This window comes from Mirounga angustirostris, unplaced genomic scaffold (assembly GCF_029215605.1).
Source record: "Mirounga angustirostris isolate CCGP_5_RB_7025 unplaced genomic scaffold, mMirAng1.0.hap1 SCAF_7, whole genome shotgun sequence".
Lineage (NCBI taxonomy): Eukaryota > Metazoa > Chordata > Mammalia > Carnivora > Phocidae > Mirounga > Mirounga angustirostris.
Genome location: NW_026991715.1, coordinates 89,978,082 through 90,003,740, shown reverse-complemented (window position 1 = coordinate 90,003,740; position 25,659 = coordinate 89,978,082). Strand labels below are relative to the sequence as shown.

Sequence of the window (25,659 nt, the reverse complement as noted above, 5' to 3'; positions counted from 1 at the left end):
TAGTTCCTGGAGACTTCTTCAAACATGGGCCATCTGGGCAAGGCGGCAGGCAACCGCAGTGACCAGGGCTGCACCTTTGCCGGACCCATCTTCCGACTGCAGGAAGGTGACCACACAGCGAGGGGCCAGCTCCCTCACTGTGGCTGCCACCAGGCCAGAGAAGCTGTGGGGAGGGGGGGCTGAGGTGAGCCCAGGCCAGCCAGATCCCACAGGGGCCATTCCTCCCTGCCCATCCCAGCACCCAGACTCACTGGGGATGCAGCTTGTAGAGGGTCCCATCCACCCCTACGGACACAGTCAACTCTTCTAGGCCCCGGTTCTCACGGATCTTCTCCACCACAGCAGCCACACCCGCCCCGCAGAGCTGAGCAGCCCGCTGGGACACAGCCTGGCACACCTCCAGGACCATCAGGGCGTCATCTGAGGTCAGGGACAACCCCAGATCCTCCAGGATGGTTCGGACCTGCCTCAGAGCCAGGCTGTCACTGGGGACAGGAAGGAATAGAGCACAGAGAGCCAGGGTCCTGCATTAGCTTTCCCACCCCATGAGCTCTCCATCCTCCAGAATGGGCCTCCCACCAACCAGCATTTTACCCAAAGTGAATAGATAGATTCTTTTGGGAGATGGAAGGAGGCAATATAGGCCTTAGGCACCTTTCAATCTCAGAGAGAAACTTGGTCTTGAAGATGTCCCTGGTCTGAAGGCCCTGGGTCTGCTGGCCCCGGAAGAGAACTCCAAGGCTGGTCAAATGCAGGAGAATGTGGCGGACGATCTCCCCCAGGTACATGCCACTGATCATCTTCTCAAAGCTGCGTGAAAGCACAAAGATCAGGAGACCCTACCTGCTACCCTAACCAGTGCCAGCCACCACCAGCTGCCCCTGCCCAGACCCACCCATACCTCTGCTTGCCAGGGTTGATGGATGCCTGGTCCACATTTGCATCAAAGCAGGTTCTAAGCAAGTCCAGAGAGCCATCATCCCCAAAGGCACCCCACTCCATATTGATGCACATGTGGCCTGAGTCCCCAGGCACGGCTGCCACATTCTGAAGCTCCTCCATGTAGCAGGCATTGGTGCCAGTTCCTGCAGAGGTAGAAATCATTCACTGACATAGATAAGTGCCCTTCTATGCCCTTCCCAAACTGAGATGGCAAAATTTGGGCTCATTTCTTACCTCTCCATTTCCCCACACTCACAACCTGTCCTATGTCCTGGTCTGCCTTCCTTCCTGACACTCCTTCTGCAGACCCTGGCAGTATCAGCCCGTCTGGGCCTCCACTGCTTTCCCTACCAGCACCATCATCATTGTATCTTCCATGCTATGCCAGAGCACCCCTGGCAGATGTGTGAGAGCTCCCCCGCTGTCTGCAGGGGAGAGGCCCAAGCTCCCTGGACTAGCCTTCCAGATCTTTAGTCAAACTAGCAGGTTCTGGGCCAGGAGCTGGGGACATAGACAGGAATCAGACATGAGGAGCCCCACAGTGGCCAGGGAGTGGGCAATAAGCATCTAACTCTGATATTGCCTGTATGTACCCAAATAGAAGTGCAAAAAAGAGCATCATGGGAGCCTTGAGCACAGCTGAGTCTTCCCACCTAGAGGGTCAGGAAAAGCTACAGAGAGGAAATGATGTTTGGATTTGACTTTGAAGCCAGGAAGCACAGAAAGAAAGGCATTCTAGGCAGAAAGCACATTCTGGGTAAAGATATCCCCTTCCTCTCCCCAACACATGGTCAGCTCTAGGCAGATGGTGTCCTTGTCAGCCCCACCTGGATTTCCTCTGACTAGTTTATTCATAAAGCCATCTAGGCATACCTCTCCTGAGCACCTCCCCACTCTAGGCTCTATGTTGAAGAAGCTCCCAGTTTCAAAAGGAGGCTATCACTTACTTCCTGCCCTAGGAGACTGATGCCCAAAAGCCTATGGGAGTCCTCCTCCCCCACCTAGACACTCTTTTCAAGTCCCACTCCTGTTAGGACCACTTCCTTTCTGATCTTGGCCTTGTCACCCTGTTATGTAGAGTCAGATTCAGCTCTCTCTGACTGCCATATGCTGTCCTGGGCCTAATCCCCACCAAATGGTGGGTTTTGAGAAGATAGGTATTTCCCCCATCTTTATGTATAGTCTTCCTGCCCCTTCATCCAGCCCCTATCTGGCCAGAGGAGAAACGCTTAATAAAGACTTCAGAACTTGGGCTACCTAAAGGACCCTCACAGCTCATTCTCTGTCCTCCACCACCAGCCTCTACCCAGTTCCAAGCACTGAGTGTGTACCATGGGCCAAGCACTGTGCCATGCTTTGTTTCCTCTCCTCTCACCCTCACCATCCTTGAGATAGGCATTACTACTATCTCTGTCTTAGAAGGAAACTGAGGCTCTGGTGATTTGGCCAAGGTCATACAGATGGAAGTGGCAGAGCTAGTATTTCCACCCAAATCTGTATGACTCCAAAGCTCAGATTCATTTAACAGAAGGGCAAACTGAGGCTCAGAAAGCTTAAATGACTATGAATCAGTAGCTGAGCTGAGCAAAGTTCAGACACCCAGCCCAAATGAGTGTTGCAGGGCCTAGCTGAGTCAGGCGGGAATGGTGCCACATCCCCAAGGCCAGAGGAACGTCCAACCTGAGGAATCAACAGGAGGTAATGAATTAACATCAGGCAGTAGGAACACAAAAGAGCAGGGCCCTCCTCACCAACAATGAGGCCGACCTCGCAACGGGGATCCTCATAGCCACAGGACATCATGGTCCCCACCGTGTCATTGACAATGGCAACCACATTCAGCTCCACTGCCTACACACAAAAGGATGCTGCTAGTTGCTGGGCAACACGGTTGTCACGGCAACCAGTGCAGGACCCAGAGGTCTCTACTGCAGAGAGCCACCCACTCCACCCTCCCCCCAGGTCAGGAAGCAGGAGACCCTTTGCTCCTTTCAAGTCCTGCCACAGCCCCAAAGCACCCCTGAAGGCAGACTCCTCACCTCTCTTCGCCCGATGGCTTCCCGCAACAGACACACAATGTCTTGGCCCTCACAGTCTGATGCATTGAAACCCTTTGTCCAGTTTAGGAGGATGCCCTGGGGGGACAAAGGTGGGGAGGAAGATGAAGGCCCCTTGGAATCTCACTCTTCCTCCCCAAAGCCTGTATCCCATCAGAAGCATATGATATCCCCCCTCACCAAGCAGGATTCCATGCCTACTCTGCCACATGGTTGAGGGCCTTGCCCTCTGCTCCCTCCTAACTCCCTAGGAGCCTTCCAGTGTAAAGAAACCTATTAATAACCATCCAACCTGTGTCTTCTATTATTAGTGCCAGAATGCTCAGATGGTCTGAGAGTCTGGATGTTTTAAGACAGTTGCCCAGAAGGAATGGCCCTTCATAATTGGGTTAGGAACAGAGCTGGTAAAATGAGTGCTGTGTATGAGAAGGGGGAGGGCAGAGAAGGCTCAGAGGTCCAAATGACAGAAAATTCTGCTCTTTTAGAAAGAACTAGCAAGAGTCACTTGAGAGGAAGGAAACTGAGGAATTAGGGACAGAGCCGTGTCAACAGGAGATTCACTTATGTGTTCCAGATATGAGTGAAGGACAAAAGGAAAAGCCAGAATCCAGAACACCTAGGCAGGATGGGAAGAGACAAGACAGATAAGCCTTTATTGTGAGAAACTGACCTTAAATTGTGAAGTTAGTGATGGGCTTGACAGTCTAGGACTATTTTTTCTAAGTATGCTTCCTCTGAGGGAGCGGGCAGGGGAAGTTATTCTCCTGCTGTTAGAAAATGACAGCTCTGCCCAAAGTAGGAGCCTGCAGAGCAGGTGTGACAATCTTTGGGGGGGGGGGGGCGCCTTGGTGGCTCAGTCAGTTGAGTGTCCAACTCTTGACTTCATCTCAGGTCATGATCTCAGGGTCGTGGGATCCCTGGTCTTGGCTCCATGCTCAGCAGGGAGTCTGCTTGAGAGTCTCTCTTTCCCTGTTCCTCTGCCCCTCCCTGCTGCACTCTCTCTAGAATAAATAAATCTTAAAAAAAAAAAGAGGAAAATCTTTGGGGCAGAAGATTTTAGAAATATGAACTGACGCTTCCCCCAACAATATTTCCTTTTATCCCTTTTCCTATGTAACCACAGCCAGAGTGCTCAATGCTCTTCATCTCAAACACAGAAACCAGAGAGTGCAAGGGCAATTGAGAAGGAGGGCTAATGTGGGGGAACCCAGATCATAAGTAGCAGCCATATTTCCCTGCTTCCAGACAAAAGAAAGACCCCTGGTCTGGGGAAGGGGAGCTGGGGGAACCTAAGAGCCAGGTTTTGGAGTTTCCTGAGAAAGGTGTCCTATGCCTCTACCTGGGCCATGCTCCTGTGGGAAGGTTAGAGACAGAAGAGATTTGAGTGATCTGACTAGCAGAGTAGGTCTCTGTCCTCCTTCCCCATGGAGGGGAAGGTGAGTTGTCAAGGGAGGTGTCAAGAACCAAGAGAGTAAGCAGAGTCCACACAGCTGGGGCCTGGACATCTCCTGGCTTCCCTGAGTGTCTGCCCATACACAGCAAAGGATGCTGTGCAGCTGAAAGGGGCCCCCTGCCTGGGGAAAGAGGTCCCCAAATTGATTAAGTTTTCACACACCCCCAAAAGAACGTGGGCTCAACACAGAAATTAAGCTCAGTTCTAGAAAATGAATAGGACCGCGTTTCTTCTTGCACACCTGATTTTGCATACTGAGTCCCACCTGCTTCTCACACCTTACAAGGAATAATCAAATGGTGCCGGCATGCTTAGTCTAGAGTGGAGCATACCAGCAGAGAGACACTGCTGAATGCTTGATTCCAAAGGGCCACTGTGTAAAAGAAAGCCAAGTACAGAAGCATGTGTCTGAGAGAGGTCAGAGCTGGAGCAGAGCTGAAAACTGCACGAACGCTGGGTGGAGTAGAGAAGGCAGAGCTTTTCAGGAAGAGCATAGTGGACAACTTGAGGGGCAGCAAGCTCCTCCTCGTAAGAGGCTTTTTGGCAGAAGTTGGGGGTGTTGAGGAGGAGACTCCTGGGAGCTTGGACCAGAGTATGGGAGGAGCCGTCTCCATGACAGGCCTCAGGTGTGTGCACTGTCGAAGGATATGCAGAGGTATATGCTTAGGGGCTGCTGCGTCTAGATCTGTGCCTGCTGCTCTGCCTTTCCAGTCAGGCGCCCAACACCAAGCCAGGCCTCAGAGGGACACAGCAAGTTCGGGAAGCTGACATAGGGCAAAGAAACTGGGCAACCGTAAGCCCTTTTGAGAAATAGGGACTAATGCTGTTCCCCGCAGGTCCCCTAGATCAGTACGCCAGGGCTTCGTGGTGTACTATGAAGTGGACAGTCAGTGTGTTCCTTCATCAGCCCTGATCTGGGCCTACACTGCTCCCAAGTGCCCAGACCTAACCTGGCTCCACTTTCCTGCCCATTGGCAGCCCTCAGGGGAATCCATAATCTTTTGCATCCCAGCCCTCTTTACAGCCCTGGATTCCAGGCCACTTTACCACACCCCTTCCACCTGCACACACCACGTCCAGTGAAACCAAGGCTAGGTGCTGGCTCAGCCCAGCAGTGCTTCTGCCCACCCCCATCCCCGGCCCAGGATACCTGAAGCCCTCTCCCCCGCCTCCTGCCCATTCCCTGAAGGGTATGAGGGTGGAAATCCCGTGGAGATGGTTTCTCCTGGCCCTCCCTCCCTCACCTGGTCGAGGCCAAGCTGCCTACATGGGAAGGAGAAGGTGAAACCCAGCGGGAGGCTCTGCCCACTCAGGCCCTGCTTCTGCTGGAAGTCCACAATGCAGTCCACGATGTGGTCGAAGAGCTGAGGTGTAGGGCAAGTCAGGGGGTGGCCCAGCCCTGGTCCTTCCCCGCCCCTGACATCAGGTCCAAGCTCTGGGTACCTGCTGCCCAGAGCCTTGGGCCACATACTCCGGGATGGAGTAGACCTGGCTGGTGATCTTCACACCTCCTGCTGTCACACGCACCAAGAGGACCCGGAAGTTGGTGCCCCCCAGGTCCAGGGCCAGGAAGTCCCCGCGCTCTGTGGGACAGAGATCCTCAGTGTCAGGACAAAGCACATTCTGTGACCTCCAGGAACCCATATTCCAGCCCCACGCTCAGGCCGGGTCCTCACCAGTGCCATCAGGTGTGGCCCGGACATAAGTGGGCAGCATGCGGAGGGATGAGGACTCCCCTCGGAGCCCCTTGACCATGGCCTCCCGCATCTGTGCCCGCACCGCTGCCAGCTGCTCATGGTCCAGCCGGAAAGGCGCCAGGGTCTCTTCCAGCAGGCGGCGGTGAGCAGCCAGGCGGGCAGCCACAGCCGTCACCATTGCCACTCCCCGGCCACCCCCATCCACAGAGGGAATGAAGGAGACATCACATTCGGGGGCCAGGAGCATCACGGTCTCCTGCAGGATGCTGAGGAAACTACACAGACACAAGGCAGGCATACCTGGCTTGAACCTGAGCCTGAACCCCAGGGCTTGCTGAAGCCCTGGGCCCCATCACTTCAAATCCCTTCAGTTCTAAATCCAGCTGTACACCAACCTTATGCCCAGTGTCTCTAGTGCTCCCAGTGCCCCCAGAGTCCCCCTGCCTTACACACCCAAAGAGAAGCATCTTTTCTCTCTTCTGACTTCTGGCCTCCCTTAGTCCCCATCTGACCTTACCCTGCTTGGGTGCCACTCTTGGCCACTGCCTTGCACACATGGTACCAGAGTGCCCTCTGGGTCTTTATGGAAAACGCACATGTTCCATACTACCTGCCCACATGGGACTGTGTGTATCTCCAGTACCTGGGGTATCGCTCGAACACTCGGCCTCCGGTGGCCACGGTGATCTGAAGCACCTGCTGCTCCCGGCTGTGCTGGAGGCGGGCAAGAACAGCCGCCAGGGCGGCAGCACAGAGCCGGGCAGCCCGAGTGAACACGGCTGCACACACGTACTGCACCAGCTCAGCGTCCGAGGCCCCCATGCTCAGGCCCATGTCCCGCAGGATAGCATGCACACGGGCTGCCCCAGCCAACGGGCTGGAGGAACAGAGGGTACTGCTTTGGGACTCAAGTAGCCCCAAAGCTCCCTGCCCTCCCCCAGCCCCATGGCTACCCGGGGGACAGAGCAACCTCCCCTCTCCCAAGCCAAGAAGCCCCTTGTTTAAGCCCACGGGCTTTCTCTACTTACTCCTTCATCTCAGCCACATGCTCCAGGAGGATGCTGCCACGGCTCAGCAGGGCAGGGGAGGTGCAGCCACCAAAGAGGACCCCTCGCTGGGCCAGGTGAGCCAACACAAGCCTCACCAGCTCACCCAGGTACAAGCCCCCAATCATCTTCTCAAACCTACAGGTAAGAAGGGTGGCTGGACAGAGCTTTCCTTAAGCCCTTAGCCCACCTGGCCCCACCTCCAAGGGCCCCAAAAGAAGGATCATTTTCTTTGGGGTTCCCCAGACCGGCGGTTCCAGAAGCAATGGCTTCCCAGGAGATAGATGGGTGTTTATCCAGACCCTGCTGCCCCCTCTGGCTTAGGTTAGGTTCAGAGGGGCTCCTGGAGGACAGGGAATACTTTGCTACCCCTAATCCCCAATACCTGTCAGGAATAAGAGAGGGCTATGGGTTGAAAATTCTGGGTTCTAGAATCTTGAGCCCTTCCTTCTTTGAGCCTGGCCAGGGCCCCCCAAGATGCAACCTGGAAACCCTATGAGCAAGCAATAGGGAGGGGCCTAAGGGCCTGAGTTCAGGGACAGCAGCAAGGAAGGGAGCAGAAGAGTGATAGGCCATAGAGCAGAAGGTCAGGCCACCTCTGGGCACCAGGATTCAGGGACTCTCTGTCCAAGGCATGGTCAAAGGTGGTCAGCACTGGTCCCAGGACCCCATCATCACTGAAGGAGCCCCACTCAACGCTGATGCAGACGCGGCCCCGGTCCTCATCCAGCACTGCCACATGCCTTGCCTCCTCCATGTAACATGCATTGGTGCCAGTGTCTGGCAGGGATGAATCCATCAGGACCTGCCCATCAGGTAGCTGTAACCCCCCACCCATCATCACAAATGACCCATGGCTCACCTACAACAAGCCCGACCTCACATGGCCCAACCCCTGGCTCGCAGCCCATCATGGTGCCCACTGTGTCATTCACCACGGCAACCACATCGATGCTGTAGGCCTGGACAATGGAGAGGGCAGAGGTCATGGCTGACCTAAGTGGGCAGTGTGGGGGATGGGCAAGGCTGGGCCTTGGCTTTGATGGAGGGGCCCTGGCTTTGATGGAGGTGCTCAGAGTCCATGAAACACAATGTGTGTTCATGCCCACACATATACTCTAGGTCCTCCCCCACTGTAAAGAATTTTCCTCCCATCCCACACTCCCCCTTGTCTCTTCCACCCCCTACTCAGGCCCTGGGGCTCTCAAAGGCTCCCAAACTCAGTCATCAACTCCAGAACACCAGTGCTTCCCACAGGACCAAGATGATTGTGAGCAAGCACGACACCTTGAAGACTGCACTGTAGGTACCTGGCTTTCTAAGCCCTGACTTCCATCCACTAGCATCACTGCCGTTAGTCCAGATGGATCCAGATCCACCTTTCTTTGGCATCCAAGTGTTTGCATATACCTTTCTCTGAAAACAGAACTTCCACCCCAGCCCCAGCTTATGCCCTGGCAAACTCCTCCTTCAAGCCCCTGCCCAAGCCCTGGTGTGCCCTTCCCAGTGCTACCAGAGTCACTGGAACCACCTCCTTGACAGGGACAATCCTTTGTTGGAATGCTTTCCCACTAGACTGTGAGGTCTTTGAAGACAGGGTCAAGTCTTTTCATCTTTGTTTTGCCCTATGATCCTGAAAATTTATTTGACCTTTCTTAGCCTCAGTCTCCTTACATATGAAATGGGAATGGTAGCAACATTTACCCCAGGGTTAAACTGGATAAAGGATATACATAGAAAAGGAAAGCAGGCCTTCCCAGAAGCACAGGCCCAGCCACACAGGCAGCCCTCCCATTGCCCCTGCCTCCACTCACCCCCTGCCTCTTGATGGCATCTCGCAGCAACTGGACCACATCGTGGCCTTCCACACCACTGCACCTAAAACCTTTGGTCCAGGAAATAAGGGTGCTCTGGGGGCAGAAAAGTTGGGTCATTCCTCCAACAGCCTTCATGGGGCTGCAACTCCTCCACCTACTGTCCCCATGCCCACTTTGCCTCACCCTGTCCAGGCCCGTCTGGTGACAAGGGAAGGAGAAGCTGAACCCAAGCTGCAGACCCTCTTTGTCCACGGGGAGTGCATCCAGGAACTCAGACAGACAGTGGGCAGCAAAGTCAAAGAGCTGTGGGACAAGTTGGGGGCTCAGCTCTGCCCACCAGAGCCCCAGCCACCCAGCCAGTGCACAGAGACTCGGCAGTGAGCTCTTACCTGCTGACCGGGACCCAGCATCACCTCTGGGGGGATCACAAACTCCTGGCTCCGGGGCTCCATCCTATGTCCCTCAATACCCAACAGGGTCACCCACAGAACACGCAGTGAGGCCCCTGTGGCCCCCAGCTCCAGCACCACAAAATCCCCTTGCTCTGGGGCAAACAGGACACAGAAAAGCATGCAGCTGGCGAGACCAAGCCCTCTGCCTCCCAGAAATACCCCCAAGGACTGCAAAGTCTCATTAAGGGAGCTCAGAGTTGGGAACCTTATTGGGAAGAGGGATAAGGAACTTCTCCCTCCCCCAGATCAGAATTCTCTCCCCAGGCCTAAGCACCCATTTTGGTCTATGCCACCCACCAGTGCCATGTGGGGTGGACCCCACATATGTGGGCAGCATCTGGACAGCAGAGGCAGGGCTGGCCTGTCCCCCCAGTGCCTGCTCCATAGAGCCCAGGAGGCTGGCTTGGATCTGCCGCAGCTGTGTCTCCGTCACCTTGAATTGCTGTAGACACTCCAACACCTGGGGAGAAACAGGCTAATATCTGGGCAGGAGTCCTATTGCCTACCCAAGTTCTCTGACTCCAACCAGGACTGCCCCGCCCAGCTTGCTCCTCCCTTTACCAGTCCAGACCAGCACCTCCCTTAGCTTTCCCAGGGGCTGACTAGAGCCCTGCCTAAGCCCTCTCTGAGCCTTGCTGGTCTCCCCAGCACCTGCCCAGCCCCACTCCTCACCTCTTCACACACCTATGTTCTCTTGCTGCCCACAGCCCATACTTAGTTCCTGCCATCTCAGAAGGCTCCTTCCTGGAGGGGAGACCCACCCACCTCCTTCTCCTGCTCCATTCTCTGGCGGTTCCTTCTCAGATCCCTATGTCCCCTGCCCCTTCCATTTCTTGGAATTCAGGGTTTAGTGAGGCCTCTCCTGTCATACCACTGATTCACTCTGTCTCCTCAGTACCCAGAGGTGAGCTGCTTAGTGAGTTGTCTTTCACTGAATGAGCAAACAAATGAACAAATGTGGGAATGAATTTCACGTTCAGGTGCTTCCCTCTTCCAATCCACTTGATTCTGGAGCCTAAGTAAGCTCAGCTCAGAAGAACTTGGAGGCCACACTGTGGAGGACAGTCCTGCCATCAGTCAGCCATCCTTCCCACAGACACTGATTGAGCGCCTACTAGGGGCCCAACACTATTCCAAGCACTGTATGTTGCATAACCAGCTGAGTTCTGTTCCTGTGGAGCACAGATTTCAGCATAGAGGCAGAATATAAGCAAATAAACATATAATATGGTTCTGGTAGTAACAGTACCTTTTTTTTTTTTTTTTTTTTAAGGCTGGAATAGAAGTTTGAGAGTGACCAGGGGAGGAAAATGTATTTTTGGATATTGGTCTAGAAAGTTCTCCCTGAGGAAGTGACCTAAATAAAGGAAGGGAACAAGCCATTTGAAGATCTGGGGAAGAGGATAAAGGGATTTTCCTCAGAGTGAGGGGGTGGATTTGGGGGTAGCCTCGGCCAGGGGTGAATCAGAGCGATGGGACAGGTAGGCAGGCAGAAAGCAGAGGATGGCACACCCAAGGTTCTTCTCCACCAGTAGCCCATTGTGGGAGAGCTAAGAGGAGCCCCAGTACTCCACCTCTATATGGAAACCTCCCCCAGATGACCCTCTGGCCTGTCCTTCAAAGAGATGGCAGCAGCCTCCCTGGGTTTGCTGGAGTCCCAACCTGTGACTCTAATTCTCCTGGCCTTAGCCTTTCCCAGGTCCTCACCGCCTGTCCCACAGGAATTCCATTCCTATGACCCACTACCCCACACTGGACCCATATCTGTAAAGTAACCAACCAGGTATCTGAATAAGCAGGCAGGGGGAGCCAGGTAGGAGAGGCTGTTCAGTGAGGGAGATGGGGGTGACTCAGTTCCACCTCTGCTTTAGGAAGAGAATGGAAAACAGATCCCTGAGGAGGCAAATGATCCTAACTGGAGTGCCAGATGTTCAGTTCCATGTTTACATTACAGGAGATGCTTCTAGCAGCCATGCACACTAGGAAGGGTTATTCCTATGTTATGTTACAAATGGGGAAACTGAGGCTCAGAGAGGAACAATCATCTGCATAACCCAAGCAGCTATTAAGGGACAGAGTGGGATTTGAACCCAGATCTGACTAAAGAAGTGTTTCCACATGAATGTGAAGTCTTATAAAAACTAGCAATTTCACCTGAAAAGAACCCAAAGCTGATGAAGGTTGCAGTGAAGAAACCCCATAGGATAAGAAAACTTACATCTGAGTCCTTGCCCTGACACTTTTCCTGGCTGTGTGGCCTTGGAATAGGGCCGAGAAAATAATCATACTCAGAAGGCCCTTGAGTCCCCAGGGGCCATGTCATTTCTCACTTCTGTGGCCCAGCCATGAGTTGCATACAAAGGAAATGTTTACAGCAGGGTCTGGGGAAGAGACTGGACAAGGGTGAAGTGGGAGCATGAAAAGCAGTGAGGGGTGATGCCCCCCACAGTTTGCACAATAAGTGAGGTCCAGCAGATGTCAGAACAAGCTGGACAACTAAAGAAACTGCAGGGAACAATTCAAGAACCCTTTCATGCATGCCTCCTCTGTACAGGTCCTTCATCACCATTAGCTCACTTAATCCTCCAGGGGGTAGAAGGATTAGACTTTATTTTCTTCTATTTTACTGATGAGGAAACAGACTAGGAGATATGAAATGACTTACACAAGTGTTTCCTGCTTAATGGTGTGATATGCAAGCGTTTCTAAATCTTGGTCAAGATGACAGAAAAGAAACTCAGTCTGAGCTAACCTGAGGCATACAGACAATGCTGAAGAATAACCTCCAAGTTGAGTTCAGCACTGAAATCATCTCTGTGTGCCTGTTGCAGTGGCCATGTTGAAGGGAGGGAGATGTGCAGGAGTAACTAGAGAAATAGGGGAAGGAAGTGCCGTAAGAATATAGTCTTCTGCCAGAAAACCCCAAGAGGGTCCTTTCTAGACTATGTCAACCCATTCAGGGCAGGGACAGCACCTGTGTGGCAAGGTGGCAAAAGTAATACCTTTGGTACTGAAATACCTCAGCTCAAGCTCCTGTCATGAATTAAAACTCAAATCGGTTCACCTCTCTAAGACCCCTCTTCCTCAGCTGTAAATGAGAAGATAATCCCCACCTTGCTGTTGTGTGGAGCCACAAAGGAGATAGTTACTAGATCAGATCTGAAAGGTTGATAAACTAGAAAGGGCTGCACGGCTGTGAGCCCATGGCCCCATGGCATCTTCAACTGATCCTGCTCTTGATTGCCTTGAATAGGCATGAGTCAGAAACCCAGTGCTGAACTTACCAGCTCAGAGCTGTCTGAGGGGCAGGGCAAGTCCTCCTGGGAACAGCCAGGAGCTCCTTCCCTTTGCCGCAACCTTACTGACCCAATAGAGTCCATGTGGTTCCACAATGGAGGGTGGCCACCTATAGGAGAAAAGGGACAGCCCAGGTGAACCACATAGTCTACAGGCCTTCAGAGGCTGCGGCCCTTAACTTTCGTCCTTCAGAAGAGGACCAGGAAGAAAGCTGTACGCAGAGCTCAGAACCTCTGACCATCAATGATCCTTTAGTAATCAAGCAGAAGGCCCCTGTTTTCCAGAAGCACATATATTAACAGAGCACTGGGAAGGCTGATTTCTAATCCCAATGCCATTTATTCATTCTGTCATTCATTTACATTTACCAGTTCCTGATGCCTACTGTGCCAGATGTTGGAGTACAAAGCAGATATCGGCCTTGTCCTGAGGGATCTCACAGCCTTACCAACAATCGCAGTATGGTTGACACGGGCAGTAACAGAGATGGACGTGCTACTGTGCTTGGGAGTTCAGTGATGTTCTAGAGGTTTGGAACAAAGGGTTCGAGGTAACAAGGAGCCAAAGACCTGCTGGAGAAGCAGGCAAGCTGGACTGTGGATGGTCTTTATGCCAAGCTAAGGTGTACAAATTTCATCCTGAAGGGAGAAGTGGACAGGGATGGATCTGCACTTCAGAAAGGGGTTCCACCTGTGGCATAACTTCGGGCAGGTCATTTATGACTTCTCTGAATTTTAGTTTCTTCATCTGGGAGGAAATATCTACTTTCACAAGGTTATTGTAAGAATTAAATAAGACTTGAAAAATGCTTTGGGAAATTTAATGTGCATCATGAGATATCAGCTCATGGGTGGGTTTTGCAAGGTATAGTGATGCAGAATGGAAAGAGCCTTGTTCTCAGAGTCAAGGACCCAGCTGTCCACAAAGGAGCTAGCACCAGGTCTCTAATCTGGAGGCCTAATTTTCTTAATCTGCCAAATGGGGACCAACATATGTCAAAGAGCTGTGTGGGGCAAATGAAATGAGAGCAAAAGAACCTTGTGCAGAGTGTGCTTTCAGATTTATTTAGCTGAATCTGAATTGAACCTCAATTTCCTCCTCTATAACAGAACAAAAATTCAGTACTTGTGAGGATTAAAGGAGTTAATGGTTCTGACAGTCCTTTGCACACTGTTGAAATGTCTGGTATTTTGCTAATTCAAGCTAGAGGTGGTATTGCTGTTCCAAGAAGTTCCCAAGGGTGCCTTCAGTGATTCAGGTGCTTTTCAGGGGTAAAGGAAAAAGGAAATGCAGTGAAGGCCCCCAAATGGGCAGAAGGCATTTGTCCACTCAATCAGTCTACCTCTCTTCCTGTAACAGCAAGACTTTAGGGAAGATACTTTTCCATCACTGCAACTACTCCTCACCTTCCACTCCCATCATGCCCATGAATTTGCCCTCCTCATGGTCACCTATGAGCTGCTGATTGCCCCATCCCAGTCTTTTTCCCAGTCCCCATCCCTACTGTCCTCTGTCAGGCATGCAAAGCCATGAGATTTCTCTTCACTACAAAATTCTCGTCCCTTGGCTTCGACAGCCAGTCTTTCCTGGGCCTCCTTCCTGAGTCCCTCAAAATCTTCATAACTCTTTCTCTCCTCTCCCCCTTAACAATGCCCCACCCCACCCCACAGCCCTCTTCTCCACAGTCCCTTTGTATCAACTCCAAGTTTTAATTAAAACCTCTGTGTCAGGGCTCCCAAATCCCTGTCCTGAGCCAAATCCCAAATTCTGATGGTCTGTTAGACATCACTCTCCAGATGCTGGAAAGGCTCCTCAAACTCCATGGTCAAATACACATTCATTTTCTCCTTCACTTTTACCCATGAAACTCTTTCTGTCCTTCACCTTGGCTGGAGGCATCAAGGTTGCTCACCCACACAGCTATTCAGGTACCTGTCTACATCCCTGACCCTCACCTCCTCTATGCAATCAGGTCTCAGGCTGAAAGAGCTAAGAACAGAAAGTACTCTCCCGTGTATCCCCTCCTCCTGGTTCCCATTGCCACTGCCCTAGACCTTCTTCCCATCTGATTATTTCAACAACCTCCTAACTGATACTGTCCACTTCCCTGCCCCACCAACTCCCAACACATCACCAGAATGACTGGGCAAAAATAGATTTTATCATGCCATTCCCCAGCCCTATCTCCCCTAAGAAAGGAGGTAAACCTTCACATTGTGATATCTCCCGCTACAGAAAAAAAAAAGTCTAAAACTCTATCCAGCATTGCAGACCCCAAGCTTCCTCTCTTGCTACTCCCCCTCATACCCCAGCCACACTGACTACAAGTTTCACCCTGTCTCTTGCTGTCCAGCCTTTATTCACAGTATTCCTCAAGTCTGGAACCACTGTGTCTGAGTCATTTGCATTTTCAGCCCAGCACAGGGTTTGACATAGATAGGTGCTAATACAGCTTTGAAAAATTTGGGGGGGGGGGAGGGTTGGGGATGTCCTTATTCAGGGAACTAAGAAATCAGTTTCCAACAAATTTCCTCAAAATCACATATACCTAATTTCCAAATCTGTCAAATAGGAATGTTAACTCCCAGAATGTTACAGGTCTGTTTCAAGGATAAAATGGGATAACTGAGGCAATTATAATCTTGGAAAGGGCCAATCACTACACAAAGAGTAAGCTTTCACTCTCCTTTTGAGTCCCAGCTAACTCGGACATTCTTTCATTCATTTACTCTCTTACTCATTCACTCTTCTATTGGACATTTATTCAGTACTTCTACATGCCAGAGACTGTGAAGCTTCCTCCAAGAAACCTCAGTATTTATACTTCCAGTAAATGTACTCATGTCTGCCTCTTCCAGCTGAGCCTGGTGGGGAAGGACATGTCTCCCACATCACTAGGTTCTCAGAACACAGCCAGGGTCTGCACATGTTTGAGTAACAGTTGGCCTCTTAGCTTAACTCAGCTGAATCAGATACATGAGATGAGTCTCCCTTCTGAAAAGGATCCCAGGGACCCTGGCCAAGGATGGGAGCTATCATCGAGGACCAGCTGGCTTAGTCGTTCCAGCCTCTACTCTGCTAGCATGGGCCAAGCTGGAGAGAAGAAGGTGAGGGGATGGGGCTGAAGCAAGCAGGAATTAGAGGAGGGTCTTACCCGGGAGAAGAAGCAGTTGGTCACTTTCCTCAGGCGTGAGCTCTTCTCTCTCAATGTGAGGCATCCCACTAACCTGGTTTGCACCCCAAAACGAAACTCACGGGTCACCTGAGTTGTAATGTCCCACCCTCTTCCTTGGCCACCACTATCTAGCTATCAGTTAATTCAGGAAGGGGCACTTCCTTCTGAGTCTGCCCTAAGAGAAGCCCAGGGTAGGCAGGGCTATGGTGCAAACTTAAGCAAGATGACTGCAGGAAGCTGGAACCCTGAACTAGGTCAAGGACCCTGGGACATCCCCTCTGTAATACTCCACCCACTTTACTCAGAGTCTGAGTTTTGAGGTGGTGGCTCACCTCTGGAAAGATGGAGGAGCCTAGCATGAGAAATATACAGCACAATAGACAATTTTCCAAAATGTTTAAGTACTAACAAGCAAGAGGCAATGTGGAACACAAGAGGAAGAGGCTAACTCTGCCCTAGAGTGGGCAGAGCAAGTTGAGGAAGCTGAGCCTTGAAGGAAGAACAGCAGTATGCTGGCAGAGGTGACCCTTCACAAAGAGAAGAGCATGTACAAAATCATGGAGCACAAGGCACCTTCATGGTATGGAGTTCAACTCCAAAGACCTAAAGATACATGTAGGTGCAGATATATGATGGGAGAGGTAGCAGCCAGACTGTGGAGTCTAGCCTTGAGATAGTAGGCCAAGGAGGGGTAGAGAGGGAGGTTCACACCTTGGGTCTTCTCTACCAGAAGGGGAAAGGGAATCTCAGGCTACAGTAGGTGTTGGCCACAAAGCTGGTTTTCCCCAAACTAGTCTTGAATGCATAGAACCTTGGGGCATCACTATGACCACTGCTATGGTCTGAATATCTATATCTCATCTCCCCCCCAACAACAACAAAAAATTCTTATGTTGAAAATCTAATGCTCTAGTTGAAGACTTTAGGAGATGGGGCCTTTGAAAAGTGATCAGGTCATAAGGGCAGAGCTCTAATAAACGGGTCAGTGCCCTCATAAAAGAGGCCCCAGAGAGCATCCTTGCCCCTTCTGCCATGAGAGGATACAAGAAGTTGGCGTCTGCAACCTGGAAAAGGGCCCTCACCCAACCATGCTGGCACCTTGATCTGAGTCTTCCAGCATCCAGACTGTGAGAAATAAATTTCTGTTGTTTATAAACTATTCAATCTGTGGTACTTTGTTATAGAAGTCTGAACAGACTAAGACACCCACCATGATAGGAGACTAGACACACTACATGAATTTTCATTTCCAGGAAATTGGTGAACACATATTTTAAAACTTTGGGCTACCTCATTAGCAGTTAACCCTACCACTATCTACAGACAGAACATGGCCTCCATATGACACCAGGATGGAGACCAGGGACAGTGGCTCTTGCGTTAGTTTTGGCATGACTGGGCCTGGAAACATGCCAGATTATCAACCCTGCTGTACATTTCAGACATACAGGCTCTGAAAGACAGGGAAATTAGGGGTGGAGATAGGGAGGACAGAGTGGCCATCACCCATAACATCCTGCCTAGCCTGGGGCTCTAGTCTCTCTCAACTTTTCTCTAGTTCAGAGAGAATATGGAACTGAATGTGATTCATGCTGACAGCCAGAGTCCGCAGTCTTCTGGGCCAGGGTAAGTATATGTTCCTGACAAGTAATGCCAGGGTTTTTTTACCCATGTTTCTGGAAGTCCTGTATCTATTTCCCCAGGAGCAGGGGTCCCTAGGCAAAGTGTCAGGGAAGGTCTGTGTCAGGGCCTATGGAGGGTGGAAGTGCCTTGGGCTTAAGGTCTGTGAGCAGCTGTGACAACTCTGGCTGTAGCAGAGGCACAGCAGTGGCCAACAGTTCTCTTCAGATGCCAGATGGCCACTGACCGACAAGGAGAAGGACAAATCCTGACAAGCCTCCCTCATAACCCCTTAGTACCAATTTCCAGCTGTCCAGAAGGAACTGAGAAGTGGGAATTGGTGGTCAGGGAAAGGTGGGTTGCAGCCACGGTTGGGCTAGGAGCCAGGTTCTCCCTACTCTGAGCTGTTCACAGGCTTGCTTCTCACAGCTGACAGTGCCCAGCAGCCAAGCACACAGGCCCTCAATAAGTTCCCCACCTTTCCCCGCACACCGTTTTACCCCACGTGTGCCTTGCAGATCTTCTATACCCATCAAGCTCCTTCTTGCTGTCTTTGTTCATGCTGATTTATCTGGAATAACCCCCCTTTGCCATCTCCAGACTTTTTACCTAGTTTTTCTTATCCTCTAAAGTAGACTTCAGTCACCACCAATGCTGTGGAGCCTTTCCTGATGAGTTTCCTCTTGGCCCTGACCCCAGCTGAGTGTGGTCTATTGATCCCAGTGTCTTGGATTGGCTTGTCATCGCATTGACAACGGTCTATTAAAATCATCTGTTTAGGGGCACCTGGGTGGCTCAGTTGAGCATTTGACACTTGATCTCAGTTCAGGTCTTGATATCAGGGTTGTGAGTTCAAGCCCCACACTGGGCTCCGTGCTGGGTGTGGAGCCTACTTAAAAAAAAAAAAAAAAGGCGCCTGGGTGGCTCAGTCATTAAGCGTCTGCCTTCGGCTCAGGTCATGTTCCCAGGGTCCTGGGATCGAGCCCCGCATCGGGCTCCCTGCTCCGCGGGAAGCCTGCTTCTCCCTCTCCCACTCCCCCTGCTTGTGTTCCCTCTCTAGCTTTCTGTCAAATAAATAAATAAAATCTTTAAAAAAAAAAAAATCATCTGTTTATCTTCCCCCATTGTACTATGGGTTCCCAGAGAATGTTTCTTATTCATCTTTGGAGCCCCAGGGCCCAGGATCTAGACCTGACATATAATAGGTACCAGTTAATTTTTGTTAAATTGAAGCACCACATCTTCAATAGCCCAGGGCTTTGAAACTGAGAGGAAGTAACCTCTTCCTCCCTTCCTGGTGCATATGGCTTCAGCAGCCTTGCCACTCTGGGTTTATACATTCTTCTATCTTCCCACTGGTACTACCACCCACTTACTATCTGCCTTCCCCTCAGCCCAATTTCTACTAAATCAACTTAGGGCCAAAGCTGCTCTGCCTCACAGGTGAGAATGAGCCCATCCAAACTTAAAATTTCCATTGAGTTTGGGGACTTAAGTGGGAGGTAGGAGGTAGGGTAGTGAAGTACAGAGAGCATCAGCTCTAGTGTCAGGCAGACCTGGGTTTGAATCCCATCCCATTTACCAGCTGTATGACTTTAGGCAAATCTCTTCATTTCTCTGGGTCTCAGTTTTCCGAGCATAAAACATGGGAGACTACTTTCTCCATAGGATTTGCCTTAGTTTGGGTTTCCCCAGAGGCAGACCTAATTTGAGTGCAAATACCTTAACTAGGAAGCGATCCCGGCCAGGGCTAGGATTAGAGTGATGCATGTGAAGTGCCTAGCTACAAAATGTAAAGAGGCCCGGGGGTGCCTGGGTGGCTCAGATGGTTAAGCGTCTGCCTTCAGCTCAGGTCATGATCCCAGGGACCTGGGATAGAGCTGAGCATCGGGCTCCCTGCTCAGCGGGGAGCCTGCTTCTCCCCCTCCCTCTGCTTCTCCCCCTGCTCATGTTCTCTATCTCTGTGTCTCAAATGAATAAATAAAAAAATCTTAAAAAAAAAATGTAAAGAGGCCCTCTTACCTTCACATAAGTGCCAAATCTGCCTGTACATGAACCCAAGAGTGAGGGTCCCTCACCCTAGTCCCAGCCCTGATCTAGAAAGCACTGACAGGGGAACTGGAAGTGAGGTAGGAAGAAAAGGAAACCAAAAGAGCGTACAAAATTAAGTTGCTGCTGGGAGCTACTGAGGTTCAATCCCACAGAGGAACTCTGGGAACTCTGGTGGAGTATGCACCCACCTAAGAGGTAGGAGGCTCAAGTATTTATCCCCCAACTTCCATTTTTCACTGGCTGAGGACTGCCTCAGGGGCCTAGGACCTGGCATTCCCAGGCTGTGCCACACACAAGTCTAGAGATGTGCTAAGGCAGACAGCTGCAAGTTCTTGCAATAGGACATTGTGGGTATGTAATAGAATGGTGAGTGCCCAGGGGAAATGGGCAAGGCACAGCCCCTGCCAGAGGGCTGCTGTAAGGATGAAAGGAAATTACACAACCACAATGCCTAACACAGAGAACTCCTCTTCCCCAATTTATGGTAATAGCTTGTGAAGTTCATGGAGATTTCTAGCTCTCCAAGAGTTGGCAACACCAGCAGAACATCTGCTTCCCATCTTTCAGAAGCAAAAACAAAACACAACAAAACAAAACAACCCAAAATGTAAGGGTCCTAAGTGAGCTCTAAATGCCCAGGGACCTAAACTTGTTGGGGAAGACTGGTAGTTGATGAAGCTAACGTAGTCAAGGGCTCACTCCTCTAAGAACTGTCTCCTCTTGCATCTGCATCCCATCTCTCTCTGGCTTTATCATCTCTCATCCAAACACTACTTACGACATACAAAACTAGCATCACATTAATAACTGCTGCCACTCACTCATCATCTTCTTCATGTGACAGATACTTTGCCTTTATACCCATTACCTTACTCCTTACAACCCCGTAAGTGTGATTTCCCCATTTTTTGGACAAGGAAACAAAGTCTCAGAGAGGTTAACCTGTATCAGAAGCAGGGGTTCAGACTCAGGTTGATGTGATACTCTTTCCACTGACTTTTTGTCTCTTCATTGTCTCACTAATGCCTCTCCCACAGTACCACTGGCACAGGGAGAATAAAACAAGTAGCCTTGGGCGCCTGGGTGGCTCAGTTGGTTAAGCGACTGCCTTCGGCTCAGGTCATGATCCTGGAGTCCCGGGATCGAGTCCCGCATCGGGCTCCCTGCTCGGCAGGGAGTCTGCTTCTCCCTCTGACCCTCCTCCCTCTCATGCTCTCATGCTCTCATTCTCTCTCAAATAAATAAATAAAATCTTTAAAAAAAAAAAACAAGTAACCTTTTTCAAAGCCATGTTCTAGGGAGATTGCCCAGTTTTAAGCTAAAAACTGCACTTTCTAGAATCAGCCTTTTCCCTTTCTTCTCTTCAGGCAAAGAGATAAACATACTATCCCGTTTATAATGTTCTACCTCCAATAAATTGCCATTTAATGAGAGAGACTAGTGAGAATGAAGTTGATGGGACAGAACTTACTAATAAACTACTTTTCGTTAGAAGGAAAATAATCAATACTAGAGTCAAAATAAAGCATTTATGAGGGGCACTGTGGTCTCACTGCCATGCACCAAAAGTGGCTTTATTTATTCCCCTGAGCCTTTGTTTCCTCACCTGAAAATTAGGGAGAATACTACCTACCTCACAGTTGCTGTGAGGATTAAATGAAGGTACATACATTACCTAAACCGTAGTAGTTCCTCAAAAAATTAATACCTATTATTTATGTGATCCTGGCCACAATGTCGGTGCCATCCAACACCAAAACATGGAAGAAATCATGAGCCTGCCATCCTGCTTTAACTCAAAGAGCTTGTGTGCAATGCCACAGGCAAGAAAACTATTTTAAAGGCCTATGCAGTGCCTTCCATCCCAGCTATCTCTGACCACCCCCTCCTAGTCTAACACATACCTCATTTTCATCTTAAAATCAAGAGAAAGGTAACTTTGAACTTGATGAATTGGAAGTTAGTAGAGTCTGAATGATGTTCCTATTTATCCTGTCCCAGGATCCTTTCCTGGTTGGCAGCCACCTCCCACAGTCTTTTATTACATCTTCAAATCAGCTTGGGCCAAAGCTAGCTTTCTTAACGTCCTTGTTTGGTCATCTCCCTCAGATAGTTGCTTCTGCCATTCGATACCCTCTCATCTTTGAAGTCTGCAAGTACACTGCAGACAGACCACATCTTGTTCTGCAGTGAAAGCTCCTGGGCAGTTTGGTCAAGAATGTGCACTCCTCTACCTATATACTGAAATAGAAGTTATTTCCTGTTGCTGCTATGACCTTTGACAGCAAGAGAACTAATCTTGGCTCTAATAGATGAATATGCCTGGTATCCCCACTGGTTAATCTAGAAGAAAAATAATTGCATAGGAACTAGTAACAGAGCATTCACTTACAAATTCCTGGTAAGAATGGCAGGAGATATCCCTCAAAGGTCCTATGCTCTGGCTGAGAATTCTTAACTAGGTTATGCAGCAAAATGAAGTGACAGGCTGCTGAATGGTAGGGATAGCAAAATAAGAAGTTGGAGTTTGCCTTGGCGTCTTCCACAATGATGTCAGGAAAGGTGAAGGGAGTAACCACACAGTGCTCAGAATTGTGCACTATACATTCAGTGAATATAGGCAGTATGTCAAAGACCAGTAATGGAATTAATTTGGAAACATGTAATTTAGGATGTAATTTAGCTCCACAATTTAAATATTCCCACCCCAAACCCTGCAACACAGAAGAAAAAAAAGGAAGATCTTCATCTTATTGAAATAAGATTTCATACAAACATAAATATATTTAAATTTTCTTTTAACTATAAGTGAATCAGACTATTATAAAACAGAATACTATACACAATTGTCTGTATAGCTTATAGAAAACATCAAAACGAGAATGCTGCGTGGATGCTGGTGGTGAAAACTGCAGGACCAAAACTTGCTCAACAATGAAACAGGGGCCACTAAGACTTAATGACCATGGCCCACCCCTATTGCTAATGGTTTTGTCAACGTCTGGACCCTAGAAATTCAGGGTTTTCTCCTTCTTCCTCTGCCTGCTTTGGTCCGTGTCCGGCTACCTGGCCGGACGGTAAGTTGCTTTTTAAAGTCCACTAAGCAATCTGTGGCTTCTGAAATGGAAACAAAAGACTTGATGGGAGACTCGTTTAAGTTGAGATGTGGAAGGGAACTCTGCATCTCTTTGCTGCAGCCTGCCTCTTCCATCCCTGGTGAGGGCACCCTAGAAAGAAGGGGGAAAAATTCAGAATTCAACACACACCTACTAATAAGCACTAAGTATGTGTCATGCATTGTACCAGAGGCTTTTACACACATTATTAGTTCATCTAATCTTTGTAATAATCCAACCAGATAAGTACTATCATTCCCCCTTTCACAGATAAGGACACTGGGTAAATCATATACCCAAAGCCACAGTTAGATAGTGGGAGAATGAGAATTCAGACCCAAATTCCCAAACCTTTTTTTTTCCCCCTTAATTATTTTTTACCAAATTCCCAAACATCTTGAAATCTAGGTCAGAAGACCAGGGTGAGGAGGGAAGAATAAGTCACAGCTTTTGCACTCTGCCTGTTTTAACGCCATAAAACCGAACTAGCCATTCAATTCTTAGCCCAGATATGTATGGTGGGGCGGGGGGGTGCAGCACAGAGAGGTCACATAGTTCCATGGTGATTTCTACTTTCAATAGTTTGAATATCACACTATACACAGAACCCAGGACCAGGCCTGCACTTTTCTAGAACTGCTGACAGCCGTACTTCAATGTATACCCCAATTCACCTGAAGCTTCCTGTTTCTGAAGACTTGGTCTTTATTTCTGCATCTGTAATGAGAGAGAAAAAGTAATAATGTTAATAGTGTTGTAATCATTACCACTTCTCATTGCTCATGTGCTTCCTGTGTTCTGGGCCCTGTTTTTCATCAGTCTTATACAGATCCCCATCCCCAGACCCATAAAATGTGAGCATTAGCATTCAACAGGCTCAGCTGCAAAAGTATCAAGGTGAACACTTTTGAATGAACAACCTCTGAATAATCTACTTCAAATCTGGACTTGAGGAACAAGGAGTTGCCAAGAGAAATCTGCCACCTGCAGAGATTCACAACATGCTGATCTAGAGGCAGCAGGCTATAGGGCTTGGAGACGCTGCCTTTTTATAGTCATCAGAAGGCAAAACAGATTTGCTTAGTGGAAATGAACTGTTACAACTAGAAGGTAAGCAAATCTCACCAGACTTAAGCAAACGCTTCTCTTCCATCTGCATCTAGTGAATTTTAACAACAGCAACTAACAACAACAGTAATAATAGCAGCTAACATTTATCAAGAGCCTGCTTATGCCAGGGAATATGTTTGGAACTTTACTAGATATAATCCTTAAAATCCATGAAGTTGGTATTACTAACCTTATGCAATGCTCTTAACCAATCCACTCTACTGTTCCCTAAATACTAGGCACAAAGAGACAGAGTTACTTCCTACAATCCCTCAGGAATGTAGGCTGGGACACTAAACTAAAAGTAACAAATGATGCACAAAACAATAGGAGGAGGAAGAAATGTCTGCATGTCTGGTTTTCCAAGCCTGTTTCTGTGGAAGGTATTTGGGGCTTGTGTCATTCCCTTGTGATTTGGAAATTTTTTTTTCTTAACAGCAACTCCTAAAAATTCAGGCTTTATAAAGCCTGAAATGAAATACATGATGAACAATACAGGGTATGTCCTTACCATCTTCAGGGAGATATAACCTAGACTGAGTCTCAAAGTCTAGCTAATGGGTCAAATGTACACCCACATAACTCCAACAAATAGTGAATTGGCAGTGGCTATTTTTACTGGAAGGCCTGCGACATAAGCTCAGAAAACTGGTCCTGGGGTCTTCACCTGCAGTCTTGTGCTCAGATTGTTCCAAGAGACTGAGGAGCCGGCCTTCACTGCGGTTTTTTTCCTATGACAGAGAAAAACAGATGAAAGGGTTATCTCATGGCAGAGAATCTAAAATACAACTTCCTTAGCCCAGATCACAGTTGTCTCCAGGAGAGAAGGAATATAGGACATAGCTCTAGAAAAGTCTTTTGCTTTCTAATATATGAGGGTATACAAGTAAAAATACAAACTGTGATGATGAACAGAATACATTTTCATGCCAAGAATATTATCCAAGAATGGATAACCAGAGTCAAGGCAAATTATTCCACCAAGATCATATTAAAGAACAGTAGCCTTTGACCTATGATAGATTTAGAGAGATTTAAAATAGAAAATAAGAGTTTCAAGGTAGCTTCTAGAGATAGTGATGTCAGAAGAATAAACTGGCTCTATGATATAGGCACTTACCTATGAGCCCCAACTCCAAATCACTACCTCAAAATCACCCCATTTATACAGGGGTCCCTTTCTTTTGTCATGACAGATAATGGCTTATCCATCTTAGTGTGCAGTGATTACTAAGTGAGTAAGCCTAGAATATGGAGCTGCTGCTTTATCTTTGATCTCTAAGCCAAGATTTGCTCTTCCTGATCTCTAATTGCAAAGCCCAGACAGCACATTCATCTTCCCAGTGACCAGGGGCCAGACCTCACAGCTTCCTAAGACCAGGCACACAAGGTGCTAAACAGAGTTGATCTCAAATATGTTCCTGGCAGTGGGGGTATGGTTCGATATCCTTTCTGGAAAGGAATTTGGTGGTACATTTCAACAGGTTTTAAAATGTTCATATGCATTCCCCTATGAGTTCCACTTTAGGAAATCTAAGAAATAGTCAGTGGTACGCAGATTAATGGTTCAAATACAATCTTATAATACAAAAGAATTGGAAAGAACCTGAATGTCCAATAATATGAGAATGGTTAAATGACTTCTGTGTGATACAAACATTAAGAGTAATTTTTAAAAACAGTTTGAAAATAAACCCAGGAAAGGTGTCTATGCTATGATGTTAAGTTTATACACACACACACACAAACACACACACACACATACATATGGTCTCAACTACATTAAAAATGCATAGAAAAAAAAGGAAATAGGCCCAAATACTAA

General features: G+C 49.0%; 2 protein-coding genes across 9 annotated transcripts in view; both read right to left on the bottom strand.

Moving 5' to 3' along the window:
* Positions 1 to 8: 8 nt before the first annotated feature.
* HK3 (hexokinase 3) lies at positions 9 to 22,134 on the bottom strand. Its single transcript, XM_045900582.3, has 19 exons — positions 15,916 to 22,134; positions 12,749 to 12,870; positions 9,762 to 9,924; positions 9,402 to 9,556; positions 9,196 to 9,315; positions 9,010 to 9,105; positions 8,058 to 8,157; positions 7,792 to 7,975; positions 7,178 to 7,333; positions 6,793 to 7,026; positions 6,129 to 6,424; positions 5,896 to 6,035; positions 5,697 to 5,816; positions 2,982 to 3,077; positions 2,694 to 2,793; positions 902 to 1,085; positions 655 to 810; positions 252 to 485; positions 9 to 163 (listed from the first exon to the last, which is right to left on the bottom strand). Exons 1-19 carry the CDS (start codon positions 15,977 to 15,979, stop codon positions 19 to 21), a joined length of 2,865 nt encoding a protein of 954 aa, XP_045756538.1. The 5' UTR covers positions 15,980 to 22,134; the 3' UTR covers positions 9 to 18.
* A 131-nt stretch (positions 22,135 to 22,265) lies between these two features.
* Positions 22,266 to 25,659, bottom strand: part of UIMC1 (ubiquitin interaction motif containing 1) — a 164,414-nt gene continuing 161,020 nt past the window's right edge. For all 8 annotated transcript variants that reach the window (XM_064596519.1, XM_064596520.1, XM_064596521.1 and 5 more), the window contains 3 exons: positions 24,502 to 24,565; positions 23,399 to 23,441; positions 22,266 to 22,835 (listed from right to left, as the gene is read on the bottom strand). In XM_064596519.1, coding sequence (XP_064452589.1) covers positions 22,625 to 22,835; positions 23,399 to 23,441; positions 24,502 to 24,565 — 318 coding nt within the window. In that variant the 3' untranslated portion in view covers positions 22,266 to 22,624. The remainder of the gene's footprint in view (positions 22,836 to 23,398; positions 23,442 to 24,501; positions 24,566 to 25,659) is intronic.

Bases quoted from the DNA above. Each gene is read 5' to 3' on its own strand.
- HK3 (XM_045900582.3), bottom strand. From the start codon at position 15,979: ATGCCTCACATTGAGAGAGAAGAGCTCACGCCTGAGGAAAGTGACCAA. The intron at 9,557-9,761 runs GTGGGTGGCATA...TGTTTGCCCCAG, and splicing joins GTCCACCCCACATGGCACTG to AGCAAGGGGATTTTGTGGTG. The intron at 6,425-6,792 runs GTACTGGAGATA...GTGTCTGTGTAG, and splicing joins GTGTTCGAGCGATACCCCAG to TTTCCTCAGCATCCTGCAGG.